The 18,973-nt window shown below is 29.3% G+C and overlaps 1 protein-coding gene across 2 annotated transcripts in view; it reads left to right on the top strand.

The window, feature by feature from the left end:
* The window catches only part of LOC113365890 (transcription factor mef2A-like), a 73,108-nt gene extending 54,355 nt beyond the window's left edge, over nucleotides 1-18,753 (top strand). For both annotated transcript variants that reach the window (XM_026607431.1, XM_026607430.1), the window contains exons 3-9: nucleotides 3,207-3,436; nucleotides 3,745-3,837; nucleotides 9,860-9,931; nucleotides 11,406-11,537; nucleotides 14,838-15,229; nucleotides 17,974-18,261; nucleotides 18,340-18,753. In XM_026607431.1, the coding sequence (XP_026463216.1) occupies nucleotides 3,287-3,436; nucleotides 3,745-3,837; nucleotides 9,860-9,931; nucleotides 11,406-11,537; nucleotides 14,838-15,229; nucleotides 17,974-18,261; nucleotides 18,340-18,475 (1,263 nt within the window). In that variant the 5' untranslated portion in view covers nucleotides 3,207-3,286 and the 3' untranslated portion in view covers nucleotides 18,476-18,753. The remainder of the gene's footprint in view (nucleotides 1-3,206; nucleotides 3,437-3,744; nucleotides 3,838-9,859; nucleotides 9,932-11,405; nucleotides 11,538-14,837; nucleotides 15,230-17,973; nucleotides 18,262-18,339) is intronic.
* Nucleotides 18,754-18,973: the final 220 nt, after the last annotated feature.

The raw sequence follows: 18,973 nt of genomic DNA, 5'->3' as shown, positions 1-18,973 counted from the left end.
AATGAACAGGGGAAAGACATTAGCGAATGTGCCGATTTTCCTTCAATAATCGAGTTTGACATACATCAACAAACACCCCGACTACAAATACCAAGCAATATAAGACATCCAATAGATTATTTTACTTTATATTTTACAAATGAATCATTAGACAATATAATAGAAAAAAAAAAACAAACCATTATGACAGCACAAAAATGAACAAATATACTGACTAACCAGTGGCATATTCTAAATGCGAGAGAAGAAAAAGGCATTGCATTCTCTGTTCTGACAGAAAAGCACCAGGAGGAAGGCGGCGAAAAACATTTTATTGTAAAACATGTCAAAATCAACCAGCTATGCATTTTGGAAATTGTTTTGAACGACACCATTCTTTATGAAATGATCAAAAATAAATTAATATTATAAATATATTCCCTTCAATGACCACAAATTTTTATCAAACAAATTGCATAACATACACAATGAAATCAAGTTTACAGCCGGTAGAGTAGATTGTTTTGAAATCGGTGCCGTCCCGTAAGTGTTAATAATATTTTCCTTACATAAAATCGAAAGCACCTGCTAAAATCGGTTTATATATTATGTTAGGCCCATGTTAATCACGTAGCATATGACATATGACATATGACATTTGATCAATCGGGAGAGTCCGCGACTGTCGTCGGCAATGTTCGCTCAGACACGTGACGTCACAGTCCCTTCTATGTTTGAGCACTATATACAAGGGAAAACATATGAGGACTGGCAGTCCATATAGTGTAAAGTGTATGCCCGGATATCACCTGACACATTGTCAATACCACAACGATGGAATTTTTTTCTCTTTGTGAAATAATTTGTATACAATATCTGTCTCACGATCAGACATTCCTTTTACAATAAATATAAACATAAATATCGATTGTTAATCAATTGTATTTTGTATAAACATTGATGGATATCCGCTTCGAGTACAATTGTTGTTTGTTTTGTCTCGCGAAGTTGGAACGAAATTTTTGAATGTTGTGTTTCCTTTGATATTTTAGATTGAGACAATGTCAGTAAAATTATTTATAACATATACATATTGGTAACAGATTGAAATTTAAGTATTTTCTTATCTATTTATTCTCAAATTTCCTGCAATTGTACAATCACACTTTTTGTAACTTTATTAAACATTATAAAAATTGCCCAAAAATCGAAAATGAAAATTTCGGAGCATCCGATTTGAATGATTCAAAAAACTTTTTGTTTGTGTTAACAAAGGAATTGTTTTTAGAAAAGATTTTTTTTCTAATTTTTTTTTTCATTTTTGTATCTCGAAAATAATTTTTGATTTAAAGATTTAAATTTTAATTCTGGTTAAAGTTCTAAAGCTCATTTATATACTTCAAGTAATTTTAACTTTGCAACTCAGTTTATATAATTCTTATAAATATTAGACAATGTTACAGTATTTATATTAATCTAATTTATTTGAAAACATTTAATATTTCTCGAACATTTCGTTACGGTACGGGAAGTTCCAGCAATTTGCCTTAAGGCACTATGCCATACACCACTAGTTTAAATATATAATAGGTTCTATAGTTATAATGTCCAATAGCAATCCGGTATACTTTAAAATTAGAAGTGAATACAGAAATGGACTATCATAAACTTGGTACGGAACCCTACAATTTTTTTAAAAATTTGAATTGGGCTCATCAAGACCTTTTAAATGAGTACCCACATGCCATACCTGATGTGACAACGTCTTGGTGTGTATTGACCCACTGTACTATATATAGTTCAGCAAATCATTTATGCACTTCCTTATTACAACTCTTGTAACTTTAGAACTATTTGTTCAAGGAAAATGTAATATTCGACAAATTTGTACAAAACTAAATCTATAATGCGTTTCTAGAAACATATCAAGTTGTAAAATTACTTATTCAAAAAAAAAAACAATTTAATTTCTGTTTTAAAATCCGTGGACCATAATTTTTTTCAATTCTCCGTAGGGTAAGTTATTGTAATCAACCAAAAAACGAAATTGACAACTTTTGTATATCTTCACGTTTCAGAGATTTCTGATTTTAGCATACCATTAGAAAAAATGGATCTATATGTGTGTGTGTGTGGATACAATTTTTCGTTGATGATTTCGAGAGCACGGATCGACCGATTTGAATGGTTAAAAAAACATTCGATTCCTGTTGATAGGGTTGATGATTTCGAGAGCACGGATCAACCGATTTGAATAGTTTAGAAAACATTCGATTTCTGTTGATAGGGTAATGTGCTGATTAGTTTTTGGCAAAGGCAGGTCTAGCCGTTACGGAGATACGAAGCAAAGAGTGCAGAAAATAGAAATCGAGTTTTTGAGAGAATGGAGCATCCGATTTAAATAATTTAGAAAACATTTTATTTGTATTGATGTAATAAAGAATGTTTTGCAAAAATTTCGGAGATCCAAAAATTTTTTTTTAAAAAAATTGCACTTGGCGAAAATCAAATATTTTGCGATTTCAAAAAAAATCAAGAAAATTCAAAATAAAAAAAAACAAATTCAGAAAATTTCCAAGTTTTTAAAAACTATCAGTATTGAAAATCGCATTTTTTCGAAATATTCAAACTTTTCTAATAATTTGTGTATTTTCAACAAAATCTAATTTTGTTTTCTGTGCTTTTACCAATTTTAAACTAAAGGCATGATACCATGCACCACGAAAATGACATTTTCTTCGAAATATTCAAACTTTTCTAATAATTTGTAAATTTTCAAAATTTTCAAAAAATTCAAAATTTTCAACAAAATCTAATTTTGTTTTCTGTGCTTTTACCAATTTTAAACTAAAGGCATGATACCATGCACCACTAGTTTTTATTTTCAAAATTAAAAAAAAATTCCAAAAATATGTACAGTTTTTTTTTAAATATCGAAAATAATTGGGATATTAATTTTAAATCAGGCTAAAATTCTAAAGCTGACTTACATACTTCAAAATTAATAATTTTAACTTTGCAAGTCAGTTTATATAATTCTTACAGATATGAGATAAGGTCCTTTAATTCAAACTCCACTTGTTTAAGTTTTGTTTATTTACTTTCTGTAATACATATACAAACGCCCGATTTATAAGCTCTTATATTTTATTACCACTAGTTATAAAATATTATTTATTTTTCTGTATTTTTTTTTTAAATCAATTATCCTTTATTATTTCTCCCAGGTTCTTCCCCGTCCAAGGGCGCCGGCGGCGGTGGCTTCCTCTCGGGCAAGTTGACCTCCGGCAGTGGCGGTGCCTATACGATGTTGAAGGAAGAGGACTCCTCTTCCAACAATACTTCGACCACACCAAATTCAAATTCGACCAGTTCGACGAACAGCAGTCTTAGATGTGTCGCCTGCGATAGTGAGAGGCAACGGACTGGCTGGTTGACTGCCATGAGACTGGCAAAGGTAGGAAAAATATAAAACTTTTTTTTTATTACCATTCAAATTACAATCTGTTTTAGTGAAGACATTAAGTAATTGATATGTTATAATATATGGTTTATTTAGAAAGATTGCCCAATGGTAATTCTTTCTAGTGTGGATATATGCTGTTACTATTTGTTGATTACTTAAATAACTAATGCTAAATAAACTTATATCTATAACTATCCCAGTCTAAATAAAGAAAAACAATAAAGGAATGTAAAATGTGGGAAGAATATGAAACTTTTTTTTATTACATATTTTATTACATTTGTTTATTTCTATTTTAGTATGGAAAGCAGCTTCGGGAAAATTACAGGGCTTTTAAAAACAAAAGCGAAACCATGCAGAATAAGGACTACGCCACGTACGCCATCACGAATGTAAGTTTTATAGAGAATTGTATAATATATTATAGTGTATGAGTTTGAAATTTAGATTGGTCTCATCAAGACCTTTCAAACGAGTACCCACATGCCTTATCTGACGTGACAACGTTTTGGACTGTTTTGGCCCGCTGTACTATATATAGTTCACCAACTTGGTCTATGTACTTATTTATTAGGACACTTGTAACTTTTAAACGGTTTATGTAATACAAGTGAATTATTTGGCAAATTTTTACAAAATTACACCATCTACAATACTGCCTGATATAACTTTGACCTACGGATACTCGGTGTACCTTAAAATCACAATTCAAAACGCAAATATTTTTTAATGCTGAAAAGCACCATATACGGATTGCTATATTGGTTTTTGTTGTTTTCAATTCAAAATTTGAATATATCGCATCAAGACCTTTTAAACGAGTACCCACATGCCATACCTGACGTGACAACGTTTTGGTCTGTATTGACCCGCTGTACTGTATATAGTTCACGAACACGTCTGTGTACTTATTTCTTACAACTCCTGTAACTTTTAAACCGTTTGTCTAATATAAATGCAATATTTTAGAATTTGTCAAAAATTAAATAATTTGTAATACTGTCAACTTTCATAATGACCACAGAAACTTGTTGTACTTTAAAATCACAATTTAGAACGCGAAGGCTGAGAAGTATCAGATACGAAATTCTATATGGGTTTTTGTTATTTTTGAATTTGAAATTTGACTTTATCTCATCGAGACCTTTCAAACGAGTACCCACATGCCATATCTGACCCAACAACGTTTTGGTCTGTATTGACCCGCTGTACTGTATATAGTTCACCAACTCGTCTGTGTACTTACTTCTTACAATTTCTGTAACATTTAAACCGTTTGTCTAATACAAATACAATATTCAACAAGTTTGTACAGAATTAAATAATCTACAGAACCTACTAGAGTTGTGAAGTCCTACAGTAACTCCAAGCTCTTTAAAATCAATCGAAAACAGAAAAATGATTATGTAGAATAAATTGTTCAAAGTAAGGAAATTCTGTATTGTTTTTTTTTTTGGTTTGTAAAGCCAAAATTTGGTTTGGGCTGATCGAGACCTTTTAAATGAGTACCCACATGCTATATTTGACGTGACAACGTCTTGGTCTGTATTGACCCGCTGTACTATATATAGTTCACCAATGCGTTTGTGCATTTATTCATTATAACTCTTGTAACTTCTAAACCGTTGGTTCAATATAAATGCAATATTCAACAAATTTCTACAAAATGAAACTGTCTACAATACTGTCTCGTATCATTTGGACCTACAGAATTTACCTACCTGAATTACTATTTTTGTTCTTATTCTTTAAATAAATCGCCACGTGTAAAATGTCTCTTACTATTATTATTAACCTTAAGACTAATGTACAAATATTATTGTTCCATTAATTCCTCGCCATATTTACATAGCACTAGTAAGATTAATTAATGAAAAGTCATAAAATTTTTGGCAAACATAAATTTTGGCACCGTCCGAACATTTCAATAGCGAGCTGCTTTATTTTCTTTACCGACACACGTCTGTTTTCTAATTGCGAATTTTGACCAGTTGCCAAAGTTAATGATAAAAATCTTGTTAAGTAATAAATAATAAAATATATTTATTTTGGACGTTTTGACATTACGTGCGTGTCATCGTTCAAAAGAAATTTGGTAATTTTTTTGTTGTGGTTGATAGTCTATAACTTTATATCATGTATTAATGTACTGTTATTTATTTTTTTGCACATATCAATTTTGTAAATAAAACATTAAAGTCTTGATTAACAAAAAAAAAAGTTTCAATGTACTAATTTGTTCTGTAAGCATAGTCTTAAATTGTTTAGCATTTTTAGATGTTTCTGAAGTCGTTTTAATAAGTTTTGCTGAGTTTTGCCGATGTATATTAAAACAATTGATTTGATTAACCAGAGTTTCCTTAAAGGAATTTTTGTTATAGTAAATTCTTTAATTTATATATATATATATATATATATATATATATATATATAATTTTATTAATATACATGATATAAGAGACAGATAAGATCGCGCGACTTTGAATGCATTATTTTAATGACTTTGTAAACTGTGTCTATTAATTTAATGAATAATTAATTGAAAATGGTAATTAATATCACCTTCTATCTAAATTGTGTGAGTAATTAATATGAGCACGTGTCGCCGTACATTATTCAATATAAAAACTAACTCATTTAATAATAAGTCATATTCTTCTAGAATAAACGTAATGCTCTCTTGTAAAATTTAAAATTTTTACATAATTTTTGAAAAATACACTAAGTATTTTTGAATCTATATTTTGAAGTCTAGTTATCTTCCAATTAAAAGTAGTAATACATAATTATGACAACAAGAAGTAATATATGAATAAACAAACGAGTTGCTGAACTATATTTAGTACGGTGGGTCAATACAGACAGACCAAGATATGTGGCATGTAGGGTCTCTTTAAAAAGGTCCCAAAGAAGTCTATTGAAATATCAAACTTACAAACCATAAAAGCGATATAGAGTACCATATAAGATAAGGCATATTTCATTCTGTGACATTATTTTTCTGTTCGATTGCGTTTTTAAAGTATATCGAGTTGCTGTAGGACATTATAACTAAAAAACGTTTTATAAATTATTTAATTCTACACAAATTTGTCGAATATTGTATTTACATTAGGCAAACGGTTTAGGAGTTACAAGAGTTTTAATAAACAAGTACACTAACGAGTTGGTGAACTATGTATAGTACGGTGGGTCAATACAGACCAAGACTTTGTCACGTCAAATATGGCATGTTGGTACTCGTTTAAAATGTCTCGATGAGACCAATTCAAATTAGGAAGAAAATCTGAAAAAAACATGGAGGGTTCCGTACCATACATATTTTAATTTTTAAAAATTCATTTCTGTTTTTTATTTCTCATTTTAAAGGATATAGAGTTGCTGTATGACATTATCACTAAAGAACGTATTAAAGATTATTTAATTTTGTTAAAATTTGTCGAATATTGCATTTACATTAGACAAACGGTTTAGGAGTTACAAGAGTTGTAATGAATAAATGCACAAACGCGTTGCTAAACTATATACTGTACAGCGGGTCGATACAGACCAAAACGTTGTTACGTCAAATATGGCATGTGGGTACTCATTTAAAACGTCTTGATGAGATACATTCAAATTTTAAATTCAAAACAACAAAAATCCATATAGCAATCCATATCTAGTACTTCTCAGCATTTAAAAACATTTGCGTTTTAAATTGTGATTTTAAAGTACACCGAGTATCGGTAGGTCAAAGTTATATAAGGCAGTATTGTAGATGATGTTATTTTGTAGAAATTTGCCAAATATTTCACTTGCATTAGATAAACCGTTTGAAAGTTACAAGAGTTCTAACAAATAAGTACATAGACGAGTTGGTGAACTATATATAGTACGGTGGGTCAATACAGACCAAAACCTTGTCACGTCAAATATGGGCATGTGGGTACTCGTTTAAAAGGTCTCGACGAGCTCAATTCAAATATTATATTTGTAAAAGTAATTTATAAACCAATTCGACATATTTTTGCAAAATATACAAAATGACCATGATATTCTGATGCAACTTAAAGAGATATTGTAAAAAAAAAAAATTATCAAGCTATTATTGGCTAACAATAAGTTAAAATCTTTTTGCTGACATAACTCATAAATTTTATATCAATTTGAGAAAATTAATAAGTCCATTATCATACACCACTAGTTTAACTTTTATTCGATCACGCCACAATTTTATATATCCGCGATGACTTTGGACTTTTTTTTTACAACATTGTTATAAATAAGCGTATCTTAATTAATGGTTCGGACTTGAATGCTTTTTAATTTGTATTCTTATATAATCATTTTGGAATCGTATTGAAAATGTACATACATTACATGTTGAATCATGTTCGAACATTCATATTGGATACATAAATTACATATGGAAATATGATACATAGCATGTATGTATATATATATATATATATATATATATTATAGGGTGGTCCTCAATATGGATATTTTCTAATTTTTTTGCTCCTAGGGTGCGAACTATCCTAAAGTTAATAAAATTTTGTTGTTTCCTAGGGTGCGAACTATCTTAAAGTTAATAAAAATTGGGAGCAAGGAAATTCGAAAATATATATATATATATATATATAATGATCATCTTTATTTAAAAATATTGCATACGCAATTATTGAGAAATTTATTACATTTATTTGTTTAATAAAACGCGTAATTGCCCAATATAAATAACACCTGTGTCTATTGCAATCGTCATTAATTTAATAATAGATCTGAAGTAAATTTATTATTAAACCTTATAAATAAATTTATTTATTTATGTATTTTTATTGAATAAAAATACTACTTTGGTTGCTAGTTTTGTAGAAACTTATTCATAATAAATTAGTATAGATAATACAGAAATTATTTCATATCCCCAGTAGCTTTCATTTTATTTGTTTATTTATATATATATATTTATTTAATTGCATTATTTATATTAATTTATTATTTATTTATTTACCACAAAAACAAATCATAACTAATAAAACATATAAAATGATATCTGTGGTATCAATAAACGATATAATAATGTTTTTAAAAAATGATTGCAATTTTCCAGATAATATAAATTGTTAAAATAATTAAATAATTGTTAAAATGATTACAGAAGTTTCTATGACCTGATCAATTCTGTCGTCATAAACTTTCATAAAAATAATTGTAATAACAATTTGTATTATTTTTTTGTCCATTTTTTTAATTATTTAATTTTTGTGAATTTGATCGAATTCACTGTTTATCAAGTAAAAAAACCTAGTGTAAAGTTTATTCCCTAATTAATAATAAATAAATAAAAAAATAAAAATTCTAAATATAAAATGAATAAACGAAATTGTATAAAACGTACTTAATTTATTTGGCATATATTTTTTATATCAAATTTCTGGCATTATTATTATTATTATTATTATTTTATATATCATTTTTTTATTTTATCATTAATTTATTACACTAGAACAACCTGGATGTCATTTTTACATTTTTAACGAATGTTTTAGTAAAATTTGCAAATTTTTTTAGTATACAATGTTACATAAAATAATATAGAATTACTGACATTTTCTGATAATGTCTGGGAAAATCTTGTATTTTAATTTTAACGCTTTTGGAATTTAAAATACTCACAATTGCTTACAAAGTATTAAAAATGTATCTACTACTATGTATATATATATATATATATATATATATATATATATATATATATATATATATATATTACAATATTTATCTACTTTTGAATATGTATGAAAATAAATTTGCATTTTGTTGCAATTTGTTTAAACAATTCGATTCCTTCGTCAGTTTCAAATTGACGTTTTACTAGAATGGATGAATAAAAATAAATAAATTCAAAAAAAAAAAAAAATTAGTGGTTTTTTAAATTAATATTTAATAAATCTATAATAATGATAGATTATATGAAAACAGTGAATAAATTTTTGTCCCGTAACGAGAAGAAATTTGTGGAAATTGCAAAAGAAACGAAGGTGAATAGTATTATTTTTATGTAGTTTTAATATAATGTAAAATATAATATAAAAGTATAAAAGATTTTAATGTTTTAAAATATTTTATGTATTTGCTTATTTGTCTTCCACTTGGCACTTGCTTGTATTTTTTGCTCGATGGTCAGCAATCAAATAAAAAATGATTTTCCGAAAAAAATTTTAAAGCGGTTTTGAAAATTCAATTCGGTTTCGTCCTGGTTATTTTTTGTATGATAAAAGCGAGATTGTGCTTTTTTAGATAGATTGCCAATCGAACAAATAGTAATTTCGGCCAGTTATATTATGAGAAAATAACCTTATCTGAAAATAGATCTATTATCCTTATTTATTATAAATAATATTTATTTTCCATATTTTTTTTAAGGATTCTTTGCGGTCGCGAGTGGCGATGGACTTCACTGGAGCCCAAGGACGGATTGTTGAAGATCCTGCTGAGGTAAAAGTTTTATTTATTTTTAATTTTTTTTATTTAATTCATCATCAATTCGATTAATAAAAATAGAATTCAAATTATTATAACCAACGAATAATTTATCATCAATTATTTCAAATCTATTATCGTTCATTCATTCACTTCTTAATTGAAAATGGTTATCTTATAATTGTTTAACAACGTCGTCGCCTTTGTCAAATGTAATTTAATAATATTTATAATTTGTTTAACTCGGCTATTATGCAACTGTTATACAGAACGATAATGAGCTTCAAATTGAATTATGCAATTCGATAAATTATTATTATTGTTTAGGTTAATTAGTCAAGAATTACATAACAATAAATAGAAGAAATATGAACAACTGTAATATAATGAACTTGACTATTGCGGACAAATATAGACAATTCTAAAATAAAATAGAAGTTTTATAGTTAAAATAGAAGTTACGGGTATATCTTCTTATAAATTGGTAGTCACGATAGCTGTTCGATCAGGCATCTTACACCAAAAATCTAACCCCCAAAACACACAAATATCAGAATATTACCTTTAGTTAGACTTCACGCAAGTTTATCAAAGTGACAACAGAAATATGCACTTATGACAAAATTGTGAAGACCTTTGTGTCTTTTGGAGGTTAGATTTTATGTTTAAACGCCTGATAGATTGCACAGAAAATACATAGCTTTTTGACAGTTTATTGCAACTAACTCATATGAATGTAGATCCAGACATGATTTCCATTTTATATGAGATATAGTCTTTTTATATAACGGTAAATAAAAGATTAATTTGTGAACGCAATATGTTGAGTTTGACCTTCATTTTATATACCAAAATTTTGTTTTCAATTGTGCACTGCGATGTAGACCGGCAATGGAACTTGTACTCGCACTTTTTACAAAATGTCGACCACAAACTTAGTCATTAAGAATTATATATAATTAATTTAATATAAATTTTTGCGCCGACCTAAAGCATTATGCCTGTTTTTTTTAGGAATTTTGGTTTTTGATTTGGAAAAAATAATTCAAAATTATCATTTTTGGCCTCCAAATGTCAATTTAACTTTTTTTTGCTTCTTTGACATGGCTGGACCTGCCTTCGCTAAATGTAATCAATTGTTTGCAACATCAATACAAGTACGTGATTTTTGAATCATTCTAATCGTATGCTCCGTTCTTTCAAAATCCGAATTACCAATTTCTGCACTATTTGCTCCGTATTTCCGAAACGGCTGTACATGTCTTTGCCAAAAACTAATCAGCTCATCAATAGGAATCGGATATTTGAATCATTCTAATCGGTTGATCCGTGCTCTCGAAATAGCCGACGGAAAATTGCATCTGCACATACATACCCACACACACACACTTACATAATTTTTTTCTAAGGTATGCCCAAAATGTTCGGACTTCCTTGAAACGTAAATGTAACCAAAAAAAATGCACTTACGATTTTTTTTCTTTTATAGGCTTTGGCAGTGGCGGACGCCGAAGGGTGCTCCTGGAGGCGCCGATGGCGCCCCACACAAAGAAAACAACCGCCTCCATTCAGTGACAGAGATAATAGGTTCATTATGACGAATTCCAGTAATATCATACCGGTAAGTAAGAAAAACTAGTGGAGTACATGGCATCGTGCCTTAAAGCAAATTGCTGGAACTTTCCGTACCGTAATGATATATTCGAGAAATTTTAAACGTTTTCAAATATATTATTACAAATACTGTAACTTTCACTATTTTTGATATCTCGATATATCCGAGCAAATCAAATGTAAATCATAAATCAATCAATTTATTTCCAGAACATTAACAATCGTCATTTTCGATTTCGAATTCAATTTAAAAAAAAAAAATAGTTGCCTAATTTGCACAAAATTGAAAAAGTGCTTCCGTATAGTCACAGTCTAAACGCATTTGCAAATAATTCTGTGCGACATTTTCACTTATACTGCGCTTAGCTTGGCGGGGCATTTTCACGTTTTTTAATAGTTTTCACAAAATTGGAAAAGTGCTTCAGTGGGTAAACATTTGTACCAGAGCGGCGCTTAGACTGTGCTTAGCCTGGGTAATTTTTTGAATTTTTAATCCAAAATTACAAAAAAATTTTTGAAAAAAAAATTAGAAACAATTTTTTTTTCCGAAAGCAATTATTTTGTTGAAACAACAGAAAGTTCTTTGAATCATTTAAATCGGACGCTTAGTTCTTTCAAAAACTGCCATTTTTTTAACATTTAGCTCTGTATCTCCGAAACCGCTGGGCCTACCTTTGCCAAAAACTAATAACCACTTTTCCCCGTCATTACGAACTGAATGTTTCTTAGATCATATAAATCGGATGCTCCGTTCTCTCAAAAACTCGATTTCTATTTTCTGCAGTCTTTTCTCCGTATCTCCGTAACGGCTGGACCTGTCTTTGCCAAAAACTAATAACCACTCTTCCCCGTTATTACGAACTGAATGTTTTTTGGATCATACAAATAGGATGATCCGTGCGCCCGAAAACGTGGACGGAAAAATGCGGACATACAAAACACACACACGCACACACACACACACAGATTCATTTAGTTTCTGAGGTATGCCAGTAAAATGTTCAAAAACCTTCAAAATTCCGAGAAATGCAAAAATTTTCATTTTCGATTTTTGGCCCATTACTATAACTACCCTGATTTGCTGCGAAATATAAGTCAAATGAACTAGCAAAGGATCTACTTTCTGCGAACATTGTCAAGAGACTAAGAAGATTAGATCCATTAGACTTAGTATAGTTATATATTTAGTATAGTACTTGTATTATTCACACATATTTATATTTATTATCTGCTTGCAATTATTGTGACATATTTATATTTATTATACTAACTTGAAATGCTACTAATGGGTAGTATTTTAACACTATTCCTACCGACATTTCATGTTCGCTATTCCTACCGCGACCGGTCAAATGACCGGTCATGCAAAATCGGTATTTTTCGGTATTGAATGAAGAGTTAATGCTAGTTTAAGAGTTTATAAATACAAATACAATATTGTTCTTTTATTTTAGAATACGAAATCTTCATTTTATACTGTTTTATCCAATTTTTCACGATTTTTTTCTTGGAGTGTATTTTCTACACACGCATTTTTTACGTTTTTGGCTGATTTTGTTTGCCCTATCATCTTTCTAAATCATTATCTGGAATATTTTCTTTTAGAGAATCTGTTTTGTACTTGTACTTAGTTGATTTTTTTCTGAATTCTTGTTGCAACTATACGGCAAGTTAATTGGAATAAAAAGTTCCTGCCTTGTACATTGTCTTCCCGTAATTCCTTTATGTGACAACAATGGATTTATCCTGAATAAATCCAAAATAATGTAAATCCTTGATGAATTCTCTCTAAAATTCATATTTTACCGAATGATTTCTGACTATTTTATGGATGACATCTACACCAGTCCCGACGCTAATACCAATTAAATTAACTCCCGTATTAGTGTAATTTTTTCAACATATGTGTATGTAAGTGAAAATTAGAATCTTCTTTCTTATCTTCCAAAATTGTAAATATTATTTGAGAGTTGAAGTCCTTGATTTTTAGTCCTGTCGGTATTTATAGCAGTTATATTGCTTCAATCGTACCTATCATCATTTTTTTTTTACTAAAAGTTTAGCTATATGTAGGATGGTAACAACGTTATATATTTTATACGTCGTACTAGCGATATTGATAATACGGTTTCATAAGTTATAAATCTTCAAAGAAATTCTCAGTTTGCTACGTATGCTGGATGGTTACCAAAATTAGTGTTAAAAACTTATTTAACTAGCTGTAAGTGGAATTCTGTCTTAAGGCAATTAGGGCATCGTGCCTTAAGGCAAATTGCTAGAACTTCCCGTACCAAAAATTATTATTTTTTTTAAAAACGATTAACATTTTTGAAAAAAATTTACTTCGAAAAAATAAGATTTTTGACAAACTATAAATTGGACAAAAAATTACTTTTTTTTTTATTTTTTTTTTTTTTAAAAAATTTTTTTAATTTTTTTTTTTTTGAAAAAAAATGTTTTCTTTGTTTTGACATATTTTGGAAGATCTGAACTTGTTTTTCAAAGCAATCGCACTGCTTTAACTGCATAGAGACAAAATATAAAGCGCGTATGCGCGGCGTCGCTGTCTAACGGGTAAACATTGATACGGAACCCATAGGAAAATAAACAAAATTTATACTTATTGTTAAAATCTCTATAAAATATCTAAAAATTTGATGTGCATATGTCTAATGATCATTTTTGACCGCCAAATGGCATTTTTTTTTACTTTTTTCGTTAGATCTCCGAAACCGCTAGGCCTGCCTTTATGAAAATTTGATCAATTCTTTATCTTGTCAATACAAGTAAAATGTTTTTTGAATTATTAAAATCGGACGCTCCGTTCTCTCAAAAACTGAGTTACCGTTTCCGGTACTTTTTGCCCCGTATTTCCGAAACGGCTAGACCTGCCTTTGCCAAAAACTAATCAGCACGTCTCCTTATCAATGCGAATCGAATGTTTTTTGAATTATTCAAATCGGTTGATCCGTGTTCCCGAAATCGTCGACGAAAATTTGTATCCGCACATACATACACACACGCACACACACACACATACACACACACACATACATCCATTTTTTTCTAAGGTATGCCAAAATGTTCAGAAACCTCTGAAACGTAAAGATATATAAAAATTTTCATTTTCGATTTTTTTGCGATTACTATAACTTGCCCAACGGGAAGTTAATAACTAATCACAACAATTACTGAATGCCTTCTCAGGCAGTTGTAGTTTAGATGAAAAAAAAAACTATAACTATCCTACGGGAAGTTAATACAACTGTACTATGATATAGTTCTAATAAATCTTTTCTCTCCTCAGAACCGTAACCAGCACCACTCCTCCACCAACTCCTCCCCGTCCTCACAACAACTCTCTCCATCCAACAACCATCTCAACCATCACCACGGTTCCGCGCCCGGCAATAACACTTTGTACCTGAACCACCACTCCACCGCCACATACAACTCGGGCACCACACCACCGACTTCGATTCAATTGATATCGAACCACCACGTGTCTCGGAGACAGCAGCAGATGATGGGGTCGCAGTTCTCGAAGAGCCCCACTGGCAATAGTGTACTGATGCAGAATCAGCAGAACTACCAGCAGAACATGTCGCATTTGACGAAGCAGTGGTTCCATCCTGGAGTGACGAGGGAGCAGGCGGCCGCTATTCTGGTTAATAGGCAGACGCCGCCGACTGGAGACGGGTAAGATAAGGGATAAGGGAGAATGGATAATGGATATATATATATATATATATATATATTTGTTATTATCGAACGACTTAGAAATCTCGTCTATCAAATTAATTGTCTAGATTGTGATTTAATTTACATAGGAGAAACAAGCCAGAACTTAATTAAACGTTTAGAACAACATAAAAAAAATTCAACAAATCCAAGACAGTTTAAAACTATGATTGCGGAGCATATTTATACTTTAAAACACAATATGGACTTTTCTAACCCGACTGTACTACAATTCGAACAAAATTTATTCCTCATTATAGAAGGATCTTTTGTTAACTATTTATAGCAATCAAACAATAAATAAACGGAATGAACTTAACACGCTGTGGGCGACACAAATCTCTTTTATTTAGATAGTATTTCCAAATTTCTCACAAAACAATAAAAACAACGCGCAAAGGATTAGCAATTCGTTCCGCACATGTGTAGAATCTTGGTAAAAATTTTTTTTAAGAAGTCCTTTCTCCATTATATCTTCAATCAGTCTACGAACAACACATTATTCAATTGTGATTTTTTATATTAGTATTTTGTGAAAATATTGTGTAATTACAAGTTTTATGTTTATAATACATAGTGTCGTGCATTACCATATCCTGATACCATCGATTATTAAAATTTTCAATTTAACACTAAGATTTATTAATTGTAAGTACTATTTACAATTGTATTTTTTCTTTTTACTCCAATTCAGTTGTTTTAGTTTTAATTTCATTTTTAGTTACCACTGAATGAAGGCTAGGATTATAGCCGAAACGTGTGGATTTAAAAGAATTTCAGGTTTTTATTGATGTTAGGCCCGATTACTAGACTTTGTTAATATATATATATATATATATATATATATATATATATTAGGGTGGTCCTTAATATGGACATTTTTGAATTTCCTTACTCCCAAGGACTCAAATGCTTCCAAATTGATAAACAATTTTCTGAAAGTTTTAGCTCTTAATATTGTCTTTTAGATAGTGCGCAATTCAATCAAAGTTTTGTATGGAAGTAGCATGAAAAAATTTTCAAAAATTTTAAAAATGTTTTTAGATATAATCTAGCGAACAAATGAATGAGTTTTATTCAAAATTTGTCGCTAAGTTATACCTAAAAAATTTTTTTTTTAATTTTCAAAATGTTTTCCATGCTATTTCCATTGAATTGCGCACTATCTAACCGTTTAAAATTTAACTAAAATTATGTCAAATAATAGGTCAAATTAAAATTAAAATTGAATTGATTTCAAAATTTTGAAAAAATGTTAAGGGTTGACAACCCTAGATAAACATAGTTTTTTAAAGTAAAAACAGTTATATGTATTTTGTCAATTCCGATTAAAAAAAAAAAGATAATTGGCTCCAAAATTGAAAAAAAAGTGTTAGGGTTGAACCAACCCTTGATAAAAATAAATTATATTTTAAAGCAAATTCAAAAATTTGAACTAAAATTAATAGTCAAAAATATTATATGACTGAACGCGGTATGAAAATTGATAGAATTACTAAAATGGCTATAAAAAATAGGGGTTGGTGATAAAAAAGTAAAAATTTAAGGTTGTATGTATTTTTTAATGCCACATTATACAAAAATAAAAACATTTTTTTGAAAAATTAACTCAAAAAATTTAAGGGTGGACAACCCTTATTACTTAGGGTTATGAAAAGTAGATAGTAGACGATTATCAGACCTACTGAATTTGCATATAAAATTTGGTAAAAAATTGTGAAGCCATTTGGAACGAACTTTGTGACATGGAAATTTTATATACAAGATATATACATACTAGGGTGGTCCTTAATATGGATGTTTTCGAATTTCCTTGCTTCCAAGGGCTCAAATGATTCCGAATTGACGAAAAAAAAATCTCTGAAAGTTTTAGCTTCTAATATTAACTTTAAGATAGTCCGCACTTTAAACAAAGTTTTTATGGAAATAACAAGGGAAATATTCCATTTGTTTTTTAACTTAGCCACAAGTGAATTAAAATTTTGAGAATAACATTGTATTTGCTTATTTTGATCATAAATAAAAAAATTACAATAAAAATTTGATATATTTTTTAAACTAAGTAGGAAAAAGGACCAAGAAACTTTGGTTGAAGTGCGGGCTATGTTAGAGTTAATATTAGGAGCTAAAACTTTCAGAGAATATTTTTTTATCAATTTAGAAGCATTTAAGCTTCTGGGAGCAAGGAAATTCGAGTATGTCCATATTAAGGACCACCCTAATACATATTGTTAGCATAATACTTATTGCTAATCAAATTATAATTATAAATTATATCATATATTAAATTTAGACCAAATTTCGATTTATGAAATTGACATTCATTATTTTTAAATTAAATGCAAAAGTAAAAAATCTGATATTTATATAAAAAATTATATATTTAGATGATGGTACTGCGTTGATTCAGACTGAAATCTAATTTATTCATTGATTTAAAAAAAAATTTCACTATTTGACATAAATAATATTAAAATAAACAAAACACTATGATGCGTTGGATTTAATTATCGAAATGTAAAGAAATTTGTGTGATAAAAATATAACATTATTATTAATATATCATGTATATTATAAGAACTTCTGCAAAGCGGCACAATATTTTTGATGGCAAAACGTTTGCCGGGACAGCTAGTATATATATATATATATATATATATATATACATATACATACATTAATGTATCTTTTACCTCTTTTAGTATTTTCCTGGTCAGAGAGTCTCGATCATCACCAACTCGTGGTCACTTCGTGTTGACCTACAGACATGCAGGCAGGGCCTGCCACGCTCACATCAGGCCAATGTTGGAGCAATCACAAAACGACAACACGTCCAACAATTCCAACACGAGCAACAACAAAAATGATTCGAGAAACAACATTAACAATTTCTCGAACACAAAAGGTACCAGACAATCATCACAAAGTAATCACGGATCAAACTGTTGTGCGGGCAATGTTGTCTATTCGCTGGACGGAGGGGAAACAAAGTAAGGGGGAAAAGAAATAAAGTTATTTGAGGTTTGAAATCTGAATTATAATTTGTATTTATTATTTTTTTTGTTTAGGTTTTACGATCTGCAGCAGCTCATAGAATTCTACCAGTTGAACACGACCAGTGGTGCTCTACCGGTCAAGTTAACAAACTATGTGTCTCGAGATGATGTAACAAGGCACAGGACACAAGACAGTGGCAGTTATTAATTTAATACCAGCCAAGGATATTTTCAGAAAAAAAAATCAGTCTGTGGTAAGATACATACTTTAGTCTAAATTATTTATTTTAGTCCAATGGAAACGAGACAAGATCCGTTTGTCGCGACAATAGATTCTGAGAACTTGGGATTTGTTAATGAAATAATTAGCAATAATTAATTGTATTAATATTAATTTAATTTGATATTTCATGTTTATATATTTAAGGGAAGAACTTATTTTTGAAATATCACACTTTTAGTAGATTAAATCTCAGAAATTCTAGTAACCAAAGTAGCATCTGAATGTGTTAGGATTAAGTCTATACAAATATATGTATATGTATATATATATATATATATATATATATATATTTAAATATATACATCATAATTATATTAAGATTTAAAATATAGGATTTTTTTATACTTCTAACTACGTACGCTAAGATGAATGTATAATAAACTCTCAAAAAATGGAAAGAAATTTATATGAATTTTTTGAACA

Source organism: Ctenocephalides felis, unplaced genomic scaffold (genome assembly GCF_003426905.1).
Source record: "Ctenocephalides felis isolate EL2017-DRISC unplaced genomic scaffold, ASM342690v1 CF-g0.4_SCAFFOLD_01170, whole genome shotgun sequence".
NCBI lineage: Eukaryota > Metazoa > Arthropoda > Insecta > Siphonaptera > Pulicidae > Ctenocephalides > Ctenocephalides felis.
This window is presented reverse-complemented; position numbering and strand designations above follow the sequence as displayed.